The 16,423-nt window shown below is 36.9% G+C and overlaps 1 protein-coding gene across 4 annotated transcripts in view; it reads right to left on the bottom strand.

The window, feature by feature from the left end:
* CNKSR2 (connector enhancer of kinase suppressor of Ras 2) overlaps positions 1 to 16,423 on the bottom strand; it is a 202,976-nt gene that overhangs the window by 68,300 nt on the left and 118,253 nt on the right. For 2 of the 4 annotated variants that reach the window (XM_062515145.1, XM_062515147.1), the window contains 4 exons: positions 14,264 to 14,397; positions 10,289 to 10,500; positions 6,870 to 6,959; positions 5,283 to 5,497 (listed from right to left, as the gene is read on the bottom strand). In XM_062515145.1, the coding sequence (XP_062371129.1) occupies positions 5,283 to 5,497; positions 6,870 to 6,959; positions 10,289 to 10,500; positions 14,264 to 14,397 (651 nt within the window). The remainder of the gene's footprint in view (positions 1 to 5,282; positions 5,498 to 6,869; positions 6,960 to 10,288; positions 10,501 to 14,263; positions 14,398 to 16,423) is intronic. The other 2 variants (XM_062515146.1, XM_062515148.1) reach the window with 1 other exon arrangement.

Below are 16,423 nucleotides of genomic sequence, written 5' to 3'. Positions count from 1 at the left end.
AGTTAGACTTAAAGTTTTCAAAATCATGAGTTTTTTGGTAAATTCTTCTCCGTATTGACAACATCTAAATATATAAATTTTTATTTCAACTTTTAAAAAGCATTTTCCTATATTTTTTTCTGGAGGGTTTTTTAGGAGGCAAGAAACACCATAACTTAAGTAGAAGTTATTTTGGCTAAAAGTTACTGTCTCTTTTCCAATTTATATTATTAGCTAAAAACCGATTTTTGCAATAGGTCCAATAAAGAAATCTTCACTTGCAGTACTCCCAACAAGATCAGTGCTGCAGCCAACTGCCCTTGCCTGGCCACACTGATGCTGCCCCCACCAGCTGTGCTGAGAAAACCCAAGGAACTGAACTGGTACTGCCACCTTGGGAGGACTGGGGAGAGGGACAGCTGAAACTCGAACCCTGCTCAAACCCCTGGTCCTGGCTCCCTCTCTGGCACAGTAGAAAGGAGAGTGCCTGGCTCTCTGTGGGTGCTCACTACACACCAAGTATTGCTGTTAATTATGGGATTAAGTCATCAGCCTGCATTTCAACCACATGCATGCTTATACATCGCTAAAAAGGAAATAAAAGAAGTTTGCCAAAGTTGCACCGACTTAATTCAATGTGCAGCACAACTCCAGCTCATGGCTTTTATTTTATTTCTCCCTTATTAAAGGCAGAACTGGAACATTAAAGATAGTGCACGTGTACATATTTACACATGCAAATTCAGCAAAACTCAATGGTACAAAATCCAGATTTATCTCCTCAACCCATTACTGATTGACCTGTTTCAAATATAGGAACTTTAAGCAGCACATTTTGCTACTAACTTACCTTATTTTCAAATGCAAGTAAAATAACTAAGAAAACTCCTCTAATTAATTAAACATTTTTAAAATAGTTTGGTTATCACAGCAAAGTGAGAAGCTGTTACTTTTCTGTCACTTTTCCTACAACAAGCAAGTCACTATGTATTGCTAAGAACACATGAACAAGTGAGCATAGACTGGAAAAGGCAGGGGGATAATGGGAGGCAAGAAGGGAGAAGAAACAAGGACAATAATATAAGTTTGTTTGTGTAGGTTACAGCCTATTGTATATAGTAGAGAGTTATCAAGAAAAAGCAATTCTGTTTACTACCACAAACAATAGCCTGTAACCTTTTCTTCACTTTGCAATGCTGCTTCTAGGCTAAGGGAAAGTTGTATTGATCCAGTTAGCAGCAAATTGTTATGAACGTGATGCTGAACTTCTTTCGACCCATGACTCTATTTCCCTCCTAAATAAACACATTATTTTTCTTCAACAAAAAGCACAGCACACCAAGAAAATTCCTACACAGAAAACATAATGAACGTGAGAAGTTATGATATGTCAGAGCTTTCATCTCTTGTGCCCCAAAAGTTCAAGACAATTTTAACTGCGCTGTTTTCTACCTACAGTAATAGATCACATTGAACACCTGCTTGCACATCAGATTAGCAATAGCTCAAATAGTTTGCCTCATCTTAATAAAAACATTAACACTCTGTGATGGTTTCTTTTACAATAGTGAGGAAGAAAAATGCTAGAATGCTAGACCAATAACTTGTCTAGAAATTAACATAACACTGAAAACAAGTTCTAGGATGGTAAAAAAACCCAAAGCAGTGTAGAAAATTGGTATATGAGGATTCAGAAACACCAGAAGAGGATACAAGAGATGTTTAGTTCTCAGACAATACAAATTAGCTTTTGTTTTCCTACCGTATCAGCTATCCCATAGGTTACACTCAGTGGACACAAGCAAACCCTGCTCACTTTTCAAGGCTGCAGCTGAAATGCACCCTTGACCAGACAGTTTTTGATTGCAATGGCAGGTCAGCCATACAGACAAAACTGTTGAAACCCATGATTTTTTGCAAGTTTAGTATCCTGATAGTCAGAAAAATGCTAGACTGCCACAATCTTGTGATCAGTTTAGAATATAACAATTTGAAACTACTGGCATTTTACAGAATAGCTTTTAGCAAATAAACAACAACCAGGCACTTCTACATTACCATGGTAATTTTTTAAACACCATCCACTTTGTTTACAGCACAAAAAAATAATACAATTTCTGCTGTGGTAATTTAATTCAGCAGTGTAGTTTTTTGATCAAAGACTTTTCTGTAGAGCCATACAAAAAAGCAACAGAAGGAGTTGAAGTCAGCATAGTTGTAAAAGCTGCTTTTCTGCAGAAAAGCTACACAGTAAAAAGGTAATCAACCTGCTCAAATTAGTGGCTGCAAAATTCAAAAGTAAATAGGCCTGTAATTGTAAGGGGAATTCACCATTAACTAGTGGGATGCATTTTAGTCCAAAATTATTTAACATTTATGTCAGTGCAGTCAAAAAAGAATGAAAACAGCACTGTATAATGGTAACACAGAATCAAAGACCAGTGAACAACACAAAAGCTGACTGCTGAGAGAGCAGCAGGGCTTTTACTCCAGGGAATTCAGTAAAAGGGAAAAGAAAATAGAAGAAAAAGAAGAAATTTCTACTTCACAGAATATGCACATTAAAAATATAATTTCAGAACAAGGAGACCCCACACCAGATCCCAGATTCCTGGAGCTACAATACTCCTTTGTTACGGACTTGGGAATCACGGGAGCCCAGTTTAAGGGTCCAGAGCCCTTACTCTCACATATTTCACACTTAGGGTTGCTTCAGACATGGATTATTCAGCAAGCATACCCAAGAAGCCACATGTTTCAGCATGACCAATACAAACTATACATATACAATGTTACTGTTTTTAAGAACAAAGAATGCAAGATAAAAGCTTTCAGATTGGGAATATCAATCTTGCCCATAAGTGATTTGAAATAATATATTTACACAAGAAATAAAACTAAAACAAAGTAACAAACACAATTTCATTCCAAGGCTATGCTTAAAAGCAGTAATCAGTCCTTTAAGCATTTTAATAGAGAAAAAGTGAACTGGAAAGATTATGTAATCTTTACATGCTGCTCCTGGAAATTTACATGCTGTGCTGGCATATATACTTTAGGGAGGATGCTTAAAATAGTTTAGGATTAGATATGAAGATTTGAAAGAATTGTGAGAATGAGGAAAGGATATGAAAACACAGTCTTTGAAGAAAAACCTAAGATGCTCATTCTAAGTCTTGCAAGCAAGAGGAGTCTACAAAATTATTTGATTATAACCTGTAAAATCCTAGCTTGAGGAATAAATTTGGTAACAAAAGCTGTTTAAATCCAGTGGATAAGGGTACATTTATAACTGTGGTTGGACATGGAAGCCATGTAAACACAGGCTAATAGGTGAATCTTAACAACAGAGAGTAATCAGGGATTTTAGCTACTTAACAAGCCTGGTGGAGTGTTCTTCAGCACTGGGACCTTACCCAAACAATTGAGGCACTAGAAGTTCAAATTCAACTAAAGCCACATGGTAGAAGCTGCTCTTTACTTTAGGAAAATCTACTGGCTTGTATACACAGCACACAGTCACAGTATTCTCTCATTTCCTTGATATTCTAGCATGATGAAAACATTGACTTCTGAAAAAAACCAACAAATCAAACCAAACAAAAACCTCCAGCTCTTTCAGTACTATCAGAGCAGCTCCTTTGCACTAAACTCAGGTATATCTGGAGGCTTCCATTTACAAATAATCTGAAATCTTTGGGAAAAACTAGGCAGCTGCTGATCGTAAAAAAAAAAAATTAGTAGGAGACAGACATTTTTAGTGATCTTTAAGATGCTACTTAGATGCATAAAGAATATTTTCATTGTCTGATTTGTTATCTACAGCTTAATAAAATTTTACTGCAAACAGATAAGAGTTCCGTGTGTGTTATCTGTACTCTCCCATTCTTTGTCTGCTCACTGCACTGTTTATGATTGGAAGGGAAGTTCTGCTCAGTTTATTACAAAACCTTTGACTCTGCTATGTGGCAAAAGATCTGTGCACCGGAATACTTGGGTGTCATCACCACTAAATAGAAACTCTGGTACTGCATGATAGCAGCCAGCTGCCAGAGGCACATCAGCAATATTCAGCTGCAGAGGGCTGTAAATGCTTTGTGAAGGGCTCCTTTCCATTTCCCCTGGGACAAATCAATAGTCCAAGATACCTTTTTCTGTTTACTTCATGTATTTTAGTCCATAGCCAGTTGGCAGATCAATACTGATTTGTGTTCTAAAGAATGAGTAAGCTTTATTTACTTTTACAAAGGAGTAAGTTCCAACCAAACTTTCAAATAGATGTTGAAGATTTACTGGCATTATAGAGAGATCATTTAATGGTAATGAAGCACAAGAAGGATTAGCTGATACTGGTGGAATTTAGGCTAGTAACATTTCAAGTGTTTTGTGGATGGATATCCAAAGTAAATAAAAAATGCTGGTTGTCATTTCTATGCTTGCTGTTGCTCATTAACTTCCAAACCAGAGCTTTGAGAATCTTCCAGTTCCTGTGTACATAATTTAGTTTTTGTACAGAATTTGGAAACTAGACTTATATTATGTGATAGAGGGAACCAAAGAAAAAGAAAAGATGGTACCTTAAAATAAAAGTTCTTGTCTCTGCATAGTGTCAGGAATTAAACATATACTGAGAAAGAAATATCAGTGAGAGATGAGTATTCTCTCGATGCATGGAAAGGGCTATGGGATGAATGTCTTATCACATCTAAAACATGCTGAGATCTTCTAACACATTTTTGGACACACTTAAAAACGAGCAAGTTACTGCAATTTGCCTTTTGCATCCTATTCAGCAGAACTGCTACCTTCACACTTGTACTAACATTCCTGAGGGCTGTATGTTAAAAACAGTTACATGCATTAGAGCTCCTCCTGCCTCAAAAGAAAAACAAACAACTCCCACAGGTTCTCCTGCCATTATCAGGCCTTCCAAATACCTGTAGCTAAGGGGCTGTCTGACAACACAGCATATTGATAGAGATGCTGGGAAGAAGATTTCCAGCCAGTCAGGAAACTGCTGCTGCTTTCCTTTCCATCAGCAGCAACTAAGTCAACACAGAGATACCACACTACATTTCAAAAGTGCCATCTTCTAATAAAGGAAATAAAATGCTGTCCATCTTTAATCTTAACAGCAAAATCAAGAATTCTAAAGTATTTCTTTGAGATCTAGTTATTGTCTGAAGAATATAAATCAGTGCAACAGAAGCAGTTCAGAGAAGGCTTAAACACCACTATAAAGCCAAGACTGTCTCTCATCATAAGCACAGAGCAATGACTTTTTTAATGTTATTTTTACTCACATGGTACAAAGCAGTTTCTGGTCCAGGTGTGCCCATGACTTCTTGTCTCAATGACTCCATTTGTAAACTAGGCAACAGTGAGTAATGACTTGGACTACTGCTCTTGTCTCCCTTCTTTTTGGACTTTTTCCCAGTATCCTTTTTGCTATTCCTTTGAAACATGTAGTCCTCTTGACCTATTTTCTCATTGCTCATATAGCGAAGCAATGAATTTTCTGTTGAAAGAAAAGTAATGCAAAAGATCATTGTGAGCTGTTGCATGCATGTAAATCCTGCTTCCAGAACATGCAATATGCTTGCTAAGATCTACTGTCAATTTAACTCTTCAGGACTATTTCATTAACAAAACCCATATGCTTCTTTGGTTCAGATACAGTAAGAAAACAAACATTTGGCACGGAAAATTCATGACTCTTACAGTTTTCTGGTATATTTTAAATAAAGGGAACAAAATATAAAATAAGTTGCACATCAATATATTTTGTCTTGGAGTTTTAAAAAAATGAGCAATGATGGACGTACAATAATTTTCAGGGATCTGCCACTTTTTTACCAGGAGTCCTAATGACTACAAAGGTTAGTAGTGCCACACATTTTAAAGCAATTTGTTTTGAACATTCACTGGAGATCATTCACCATATCACACATACTCTCCCTGAAAACCTTTCCAGCATGTACCAATTTACAGCTGAGACATCCTGACCCGGAAGCAAAGTGTGTCAATTTAGGAAACCACAGCAGATTTCGCTTTCAAAAAGTTGTCGGTCTTTCCTCGCATTAATGTGAGCTTCTAGTATCCACAGCCTCCTGTGGCAAGAGGCTCTTCAGCTTGAACTGCACCAGCCCATTTTCTTTTTATCCAGCATCCAAGAGAGATATTTGATCTCTTTTCTCACTGATAAACCTATTTCCTTACTTCATCCCACACAAGCTTTTATAAATCTTTATTATGTTCTGTTTGTTTCCCAAACTGATAGTGGCCAGCCTGATTAACTGACCCCAGTTTAGAAGTCAACTCATGCATCTGATTAATTTTTGTTGCCTCCAAAACCTTCTTCAAATCACCTGTATTTTTCTTAAGAGATCAAGAGACTGGAATTGCACGCACACAGCATGAGCAACAACTGACATGGCAGCATAAGAGTACTTCTAAATTTGGTCTTGTATTCTTTTCCTAGTAATTCCTAAGTGTTTCCTTTTTTGATCTCCACTGAATATTTAGTTAATATTTTATAGAAATAGCTATCACTACTGTAACAACTTGTTCCTGGCTGACAACAGCAATCTCAGAGGTCATAATTTTGTATGTGGAGTTATGTATCCAAGCCTCACAACCCAAAATTTTGAAGAACTTATCCTCTTTGATTTCAAAGTAAATCCTATGGTACTCTAGAATGTCTTCCAACAAACTTCCTCAGTCCTAAAATAGACTCTACAAAAAGTTATGCATACATAATAAAGAAAATACCAAATCAGGTTCACAAACATACACATCTAAGCAAGCAGCAAAATTATGTTGATATACATAGCTTAAAGCACAATAAAATCCATAATGCCTTGTATAAGATGTCTGCTCAAAAGACTTACCTCTCCTAGTATCTCTTTTTATTTTATTTGGGTCTTCATAATCTCCCACCCAGTTATATTCTACTGGCATAGAAATAGGCCTCAGCTTCCCTGGAAACAGATGAAAAAATTGAGACCACGAGGAATTAGTAGTCCAACATCCCTTGTCCTACCTTTTTAATTTTGCTTGCAAGCGGCTGAACTGACTTTAAATATGCTGTAAACTGTGATTTTTGTTTGAGGATTGCACATATATAGTTGGAAATCAGCAAAATCAGTGCTCTGTGGAACTTAGTGGGGCCACTTAGAGTGATCTGAATTCTTTAGCAAGTTAAATAGTGTACTGAAACAAAGTGTAGGTAAATAATGTATGAAAACAAAACAGAGAAGCATAGCATATGGCATATTATCTGACAGACTGAAAACAAAATGTTTTCCCAACTACATCAGCCCTTGCTCTTTTAAAAATCAACTACCAGTCACTAACCCAAAAAGCAAGTAAATAGTTTGATTTTAAAAGTAGCAAAGCTAAAAGTAAAAACTTCGAAAGTCTTGTAAATTATTTTTAGAGTAGAAAATCCCTACATAAAAGTCTTACTCCACATTTTTGAGGTTAAATCCATGATGCAGGGGAAAAAAAGGGACATGTTTATAATGAAAAAAATATTCCAACATGTCCCTGTCCCTGCTGAAGTAGTGTCCATGGAAAACACACCAACACCATGCAGGCAGCATAATGGTATAAGTTTTTATCATCTTTTAAAAAAAAATTGACAAAAATGTTGTATGTTCTGTACATACCAGAGGATCAAGTAACAAATACATCACTACCCAGGAAGATCACATAGATTTTAAACTTTTCACTTATCATTCATTTTACTATTTAGGGACACATATTTAAGTCTGATTGAAGCCAGTGAGATTTAGTTTTCACAAAGTCATTTCCTGAGTGGGGACATATTTGGCTCACGTTTACTTGATCAGAAACAGCTCTCAACAGTTTCTTTTTCTAGAATTAAAACCTTCTTTTCTTTGTGAGGCTGAACATACAGTATCTTATTAATAGGAGCTGTACACTTAATAAAATAGAGAAGCCACAAATTGATTGTTAAAATATGATTGTTATCAGAAGTAACAACAAATTTTCCGCAAAACCTTCAGCTATTCAAAGTACGTGCTCTTGTATCTGGCATTAAAACTGCAATGATCAAATTTGCTTCTTTCCCTAAACTCAAGTTTCATTTGCTTCTTACCTCTCCTAACAACCTTGTTTTTAACCCCTATGGATTCCCTAATCTCTTTTCCATCGGGAGGATACCCAAGAAAATTTTGATATTGCATGTAAACAGAAACTTTCTAAGGCCAGTTAGCAGCAACTACAGAAGAGCCTGAAGCCAGTAAAAGCATGAAAGAGAAACATCTTCATTAACATTGTCAAAAACGTCAAAAGACTCCAATAAAGAAATTACAGAAGGCCTTATTAATCTCTCATGAAGAAGGACTGAGAAAATTTTTGTTAAAAAATTAACACACTACAAAATTAATGGTAATACATGCTGAAAACAATTATGTCTCTAGGCCTGGGAACTCTCTGGGACTTTCTCTAATGGGTGACCATAAGCCAGAAGAGTGTTTTTGTAATTTTCCAGATTTCTGTGAAACCCTAAGGTCATGCCTACCCCAAACCTTATGTTAACAAATGCCATGTGCGAAACTTTAGAATTTAATGCTGAAATGGTAATATTTTTAGAAAATACACTTAAATGAAAATGGACTTGACAATGTGAATTCATTAAAAAAGTGAGATCAAAAGTGAAAGACTGTAAAACAAATGTGTTAAATAATGACTGATTTTCAGTGGAATCTTTATGGACCTTTCTGCTAACTGAAAAAAAGGCTAAAAAAGCTATCATATAACAAAATAATGGATACACCAGTCCTGGAAGAAGAAATGTGTTCTTCACTCTCAACTACCCGTATTAGAATTTAATATCTGGAACAGTGAGTACATCTCTGTTAATGGAACTGACTGCAGCCACTAATCATAATATCTGAAATACTGGAATAATAAAATTGATGTATCCATTTTCAAAACTTAGCAGTTATTTTGCACAGAATGGGCATGTTAGAAAACACTTGAAAGCACTTTGAAATCAAGAGGATACATTTTTTCAGCAGGACAGTGTACTTTTGTAGAAAGGGCGCATTTTGTGAAAATGCAATCTTTTATGTTTTGCAAGCACATTGCTCCAGTTCCTCAATATACTTTACACAGCTCAAGTTCAATTTATATCAAGGTTCCCAGGCGATTTTGGGGCTTGGCTGCATGATGTACTAAATCTATGCTCCCTCATACATTATATCTATTTTCTTCACAAAGGGATATGATAACAGGATTGCTATAAAAACTCAAACATACAGCTTGTGCTTACTTTAAAAGCTGAAGTAACATAGCAGGTAGGCTGAAAGTGTGTGCTCAGCTAATACTATAGCGTCCAAATTCCTTTTTCAAGCATGACATTTCCTCTTCATTTTCTTCTATAGCCTAACAACTCCATGTCTGTACAATTTTATACTTGGCAACAGAAAACCAGTTCTCCCAGTTCAAAGCTGAAGCAAGGTACCATACTAGCTAAAGGAAGAGTTCCAACAGTTTGAAGGATATAATAAGCTGGAGTACAAGGGTTTGAGCATCAAAACTCTTACCAGAAATTGCTTCTGAATTCTCATCCTAAATAAGCCAAAAATCAAAGACGTGGATGTACCACAAATACAGGAGTGTGTTTACATGCAAAATTCCTTTTTAAACAATCTATGATCTCAAATAAAGAGGAATTGCTTATGTAAAAAGCCATCACTTGTAATATAGGGAGTTACAGGAGGCTAATACATTATTACCAAAAAAAAAAAAGGACCACTGTCATCAGTCATACTTCAGTTCTGGGACTAAAGAAAAATTAGAGAGCTTTAGAGAGCAGTGCAGCATGAAAGCAGCATGTTATCTCTAAGTAAATCTGAAAGGGTTTAATTGTTATTATACCTAGGAAAATTTTTCAAAGCTGAATTCCAAAACTTATTTGAGTCTTACCCTTATAATGAGAGAAAATTTCCATTCTGTATTTTTAGTAAAAAAACATGACCCTCTGGCCTTTTTCAATAAAATGATATTGAAACATATTCTGGAAAACTATGATGAAAGCACAAACAGAACTTGTATTCAGAAAACCCATTAATTTTAAATTGAACTTACCTATCATAGTAAATATTTTACTTTCCTATAACAGATTACACTCTCAGGCTGAAATTGGACTAAAGTAGTATTGAATTCTCAGCAAAACCAATGGCCACCAGAAATATTTTCATGGTTAAAAACAAAAGCAGATGCATGAAAATCCTAAAATCAACAAGTGGTGATTATCTTTATGAGATCAGTGCTGTACCATATGTCGGTGTGCTCTCTCTCCTTCCAGGACCACTTGTTCTTCCTTTCTCATACTCATAGCAGTACAAAACTGCATCTTCTTCAACCACATTAAAGCGTTTCCGATATTCCTGGTCCAGAAATGAGTTTGGAGATTCAGATCCTGTATGAACTGGTTTGCCCACTATATGTCTGCCAACATCGTCACAGGGGAGATTTCCCTTTTCATCCCTTAAGTTAAAAAGAGAAATTTTTAATATATTGAGGTAAGACAGTAATTTTTTAATACTGTGAATAGCGCAATAAACATGGGCCTATGTCAGTATTTTCATACACAAACAGATGAAACCCACCCTACATCAGGATCACACAGCATATATGCGTATGTACGAATTTATATGCCAGTTACCTCACACATTTTTGTTTGTTCAGTTCTTTACTGATTTGTCCATCTGATTGATTTCTCTTGAAAAGAATTCTAGAAATAGAATTGATGTGCAGTTACTCTTTTAATTTTTCTTGTTTTTTCTGGACTCTACCTAGCATTTTGTAATTCAGGGCAGAAGAATAATGTTGGCCTTACATTTTTACACTTGCATTTTTAAATACATCAAATTCTTTAAAGATATGGCTACATGGCAAGCATCAGCAAATTTGGTCTGGTTCCTTATACTTTATCCCAGATCAAGAAAATCCAGACACAGAAGATGTACAGACATCTGACATCGTTTTGCACAATCATTTCAGATCTAGAAGTTTTACAGGTACATCCATGCAGTTTCACATGCAGTGTGCAGCACCTGCTTATCAGCTGCTACCCCTGGACACTCACTTTGCACTTTGAGTCGGAGCCCCAAGATCTTTTTGCTTTCCTGCACCCCAGCCCCACTCTTTGAAAATGGAAACTACTCAAACACAATGAACAAGAGAGCAAGCTGTGCTGGGTTAGGAGTCCTTTCTTGCACTACATGAACCAGGGCTCATCTAGTAAACGTGCTGCTAGAACTGCCTGGAGATGGCTACAAAAGACCTGATCAGACAGTCATTTCTGGGCAGTCAAGAGAGAAGAAGGTATTCAAGAGGTAATCAAGAGACAAGCTGGGCCATATGCTCTTGTTGGAGCCCTTCAGCCCCTCTCAACTTCCATGTGAGTTCCAAGCTGGCCAGCATGCTGACCCCTACTTCACCTGGCACCTTGAGACTCTGTCTGAGGACCAAGGAAAGCCTCCTCACGGGATCCAGGCAGTTATGAAGGATGAGAAAAGGCCATCCTACCTCGGTGTGACAGTGCAGCATCACAAACTCCTGCTGATCACTACACTCACTTTGGCAAGAGCTTTCCCTGGTGCAGCCCCGACAGGGCTGTGGGCTCTCCTCCAGTCACAGAGAGCCCTTCTGTGGTGACAGCTGGGGACCCTGGCAGGTAACAGGATGGAGACTGACATAAACCAGCCAGATGCTAATGGATGCAGCATGGGCTGGGGCCACCAGCAGGGGATGGCACAAGGAAGGCAGCGCAGCCTGACCTAGGGGGATCTTTACTGCAGTATCCAGTTAAGTACAGAGCCATCAGGCAAACACCCTTTGTCACAGCCTCTAGAGATGAGGGCTCCAGTTCTCATCTCCAAAGGTACTTGATAAATATGAGCAGGCACTAACATGCAACCAACATTCCTAAGCAACCAGCACATGGAAAGTGTTGGTCCCTTTTTGTCATGCCATCCATGGGAGGATACATCAGCAGGTGCACTGTCTATGGGTACCATCACCAAAGGCTTTGAGTTTTACAATTTACATCAAAATACAAAGTCTTTTGCTCTATTCCAGTAACAAAAGGAGGCCTATTTGGCTTTCCCCCCCCTTTGGAATGGCAACAACAAAGTGAGAAACAGATGTTGAGCAGTTTGGTAATACCCAAAATACACACACGATTTAATATAGTTAATCATGGGCAAAAACCTGATGAATTGCCCAAACAAATTATTCAGAAACACTGCACCCTATGTGACAGGTGAAATCAAGAACAGTCTATTTGAATTAAGCTGATAAAAAAATTCAAATGTACAAAGCTTAATCTCTCTACAAGATTACAGGTTGTACTAATATGCATTTTAAGATTTACTCCGAGTTGGTCCAAACTACTGCACCATCATCATGATTTAAGAGATGTTATTAAAAATAATCAACATTCATTTGGAAGATCTCAATTTCTAAAGCAGAACTCAAAAACTGAAGAGTAGTGAATGCTCACCAAAAATACTTTAAAATGGGGATGCACTTCTGATCAAATAAAAATATTTTTGTGATGGTAAACATGATCAGAATCTGTACAAAGGTATAAGACAGTATAGTTTCAGGAGCACCAAGTCTTTACCAATATGACTACCGCATTCAAAGAGACACACACCTAAAACTGTGCTTTGGTTGGGATTTTCTTTCCCCCAGCTTTTTTTTTTATGTCAGTGGATTAGAATTAAATACTTGGCTCTTTTCTGTAAATATTCTGAAAACCATGCCCTAAATATATTTATGTGAGCATAACAAAAGAACTGTTACCAGGGAGGTAAAATATATTTAATCGATTCTTGTGCACAGTTCAAGTGTCATGACTGAGAATGTTCTCATTTAATTAAAAGAAAGAAACAGTTATAGTAAACTAAAGTATGTGTAAATTCAGGTGGGTTGTTATACAAGTCACATTTGAAATATTTTTTTTTTTCTCTGAGAAACAGAAACCAAGCCAGGTACACATGAGGTAAGGATAAGGAAGGAACATGGGACATAGCTTAAGGCTTTGCAAAAGGCTTCTGACATCCGCATGAAGTCAAAATCACACTTCTGCCCAGGATGGTTTTTCGTATCTCTGAGGACTAAGAATTTATCATAGAATCTTAACTTCTCCTCCCCAGTAGGCAATTTAACTTACCATGTACCTCACTCTTGGACAAGCCCCTGGAAAGTCCTGTCAGTATCAGGTCATACATCTTATTAACTGGCTAGAGGAATTGCTGATAAGAAAGTGTAAGAAAAACTCAGCCACAAGAAACTCAGGTACAAGAAAGGACATGCTGCCCTTAAAACCCTTCCAAGAAAGGTAACTAAAAGAAAAGCAAGAATTAATTTTAAAATACATTAACTGGACATATGATAACCTGTATTTAAAGTTATGGAAGCTTTAGGAGTTCTGATTCATCTTAAATACAATCCTACACCTCTGAGTAGCCACTTTTTGTACTATTTGTAGGCCATAATTCCCTGAGAGTTTCAGGAATGCAGTATCTGTGTCCATTATGGAATTATACAGAATAATTTGTGGTTGTGTAAAGGTAGGTTAATGAATCTGCAAGGAGGATCTGCTGCTCTTCTGTCTCAGCAAGTCCAGAGAGCTGGAAGAGATGAAAATGCCTGTCCCAGGTGGCAGGTCAGAGTAGCAGCTATATTGACAGGGAACAGCATGGTCACTGCACAGTCTAACAGAGTGGCCACACTAGAACACAAACCTGAAATTAGCTCTAATGCTATCCTATTAAATATATCTGAAAAAGAAAACGATGGCAGGACTAAACAGGGCTGTTGTTGGAGTTGAAAAGTTTCTTGCATTAAACTTGGACTCCCTTGCTGCATCGTGATTATTGCGCAAGGGGACAAATACAAGCTCCTTTCCTAGTTACAGATTCAGGGTTTCAAGTAAGTTTTGCTCTTCTGAAAGAGGATGAGACTATTGCAGTCAACTGATTACCCCATATTTCAGAAAACAGGGTACTGAACCTTCTTCTCTAAGGGCTACTGTCCATTTTGCAGACAAGATATTGATTCAGAACATTCCTGGTCTGATTCAACACAACTACCCTTAATAACCATTTTACCTACAAAATACAGTTTTAATACAGTATTATTTGCAGGGCAGACTAATAAATAGGTAAGAACAGAATGGACAGTTACTTCACAAACATTTTTTATATCAAATTGCACTGTGAAATGTTTTTTTTTTTACCTTGGAACATAAGGTTCTGTTGGAGGAGGGGGTATGTAGAGATCCTGAAGGGCAGAGCTGTCTCTTTTTGTAGGTGTGCTGATAGTGCTGGATGGAGTAGCCACACTGCTTGTAGGGCTTCTAGGAATAAGAGGCTGGTTCAAAAGAGAGAGAGAAATAATCAGGATTATCCTTATATATTACACATTTTTATTCGCAAAAGCCAAAACCAGAATATAGTTCAGAAAGCTAAAGAAATAGTTAGCAGTTCTAATGTTTTGTATGCTTTTTAACTGATTAAAAAAAACCCACTCATGCTAAGAAGACAGATCTACAAATGGACATGTATTGTGCTCATAAAACTGACTCCTCTGATCACATCTTCTTCCCTTTTGCACAGTTTATTGCCAATGCCCATAAAATTAATGATCATCAGAGCTAGTAGTGAAATCTTAATGAGTAAATAACATACAGAACCCAGTTAATTCCTTAATTATACTAACATTGTAAAGAAAAAGTCTAGTGTTTACAGAAAAAGGTGCACAAGTAGGCATTAAATTAAATGTCAAGTCCTCCCATCTGCTCTACAGCTTAAGAATTAACTGTAAAAGCTTCATTTTATGCCTGCAGATGCTGTTAAATCAGGTACTACATCCTCAGAGCACACGTGCTATGAGAGAATCAACTTGAGATTATTCTTCTTCGCTCCCCTGGGCACACTCCTCACAAAATAACATTTACTCACAGGTAAATAAACTGTACCCTCCTTGCAAAATAATCATGCATTCTAGCTATCATTCCAGTCCAGATTGGATCCTTCATCTTAATCACATTTTCTCAAAAGATTTTCACAAGATTTTCTAAGTCTCTACACAGATGCAGAAAAATCAAATGAGAAGAAAAGTTTGATTGTTGTAATCTACTTAACAACTTGTCTAAAAACAAAAGCCTTGTGTGGCTTGGTCTGTGTGATAGCTAAACTAAAGCAGAAGAAAAAGAAAGAGTAGAACAGCAACTACAAGACTATCTTCATACTAAAAAGAACCTAATATTAAAATATACTGAGTTTTGCTTTGAAAGGGTTTTTTTTCTCCTCCATGTTTTTTGGAAGTTTACTGCTTGAAGAAAGAAGTGCTGGGATTGAAGAGTTCACTGTACCTACAATTTCTGACCTTAGTAACTACTTGAAGGGGCAAACATTGCACATTGTATTGATGGCAGAGAAGCTCTAAATGTGGACTGAATGGGTGCACAGAAAGATCCTTCTCCCAGCACTATTACCAATATTTTATGACAGACCAAAAGGGTATTCCTGTGCAGAATAATCAGTTCTCATTTTCTAGATATTAATCTTGACACTGTAGCAGAAAATCCAGAAAGTTTAAAGCAGGAACATTGCCAGAATGTTGGTCTTCCAGCAGCTCCTGATAAGCGATACAAATTTGATCAAAGCCAATGCCCCATTCACTGCATTACTTTTTTACAATCTGTATGCAGGAAAAATGAGTATCACTTAGGAAACCTCATCCTTTAGTCAGTTACTGTCTTGTTTTAGGAACAGAGTTGTGCTAGGTGCTATGTAACTCTAACATAATAAAATGCTTATTTAAAATTTGCTTGTTAAAACTTTGTAAGTCGACCTTTAGAGCAACAGCTCTAAACCAAAATAAGTTTTCGGGTTTTGAATGTTCAAAATCTGTTTCCTATAAACAGTGATACTGCCTAACTCTTTCGTTGCTCATTAATGTGAGTATTTTACAGCCAGGCCAAAGAAAGACTGCCAATATTTACAGGAAGAAAGGGAGAAAGACACACACAAAAAACCAGACAGGTAAAAGACTTCACACTAAAAACAAGACAAGTTTTCAAAAATAAGAATAAAATTGGTGGCAAAAACAGGTAAAAAAAAAGAACCAACCTGAAACAATAAAAACACCCTAAACATCCCTTCTCCCTCTTTCAGAGAAACAAAAATCTCATCCTTTAAATTTTCATCTGTGACACTGTAGCATAGATGTTTTAGAGCCACTCACTAATACAACGGTGTTTGTTACTTTTCTGACACCTAGCACTTCTATAACAATAACACTTTGTGGCTTGCTGAGTAGCCTGTTGAATTAATTTTCATTGTAAGTCAAGAGGATTTTGTGACCTAGATCCTGTTTACACTTGTTAAGCCCA

The sequence above is a fragment of the Cinclus cinclus genome, chromosome 2, assembly GCF_963662255.1.
Source record: "Cinclus cinclus chromosome 2, bCinCin1.1, whole genome shotgun sequence".
NCBI lineage: Eukaryota > Metazoa > Chordata > Aves > Passeriformes > Cinclidae > Cinclus > Cinclus cinclus.
Note: the sequence above shows the minus strand (reverse complement) of the source record. Positions and strands in the feature narration are given on the sequence as shown.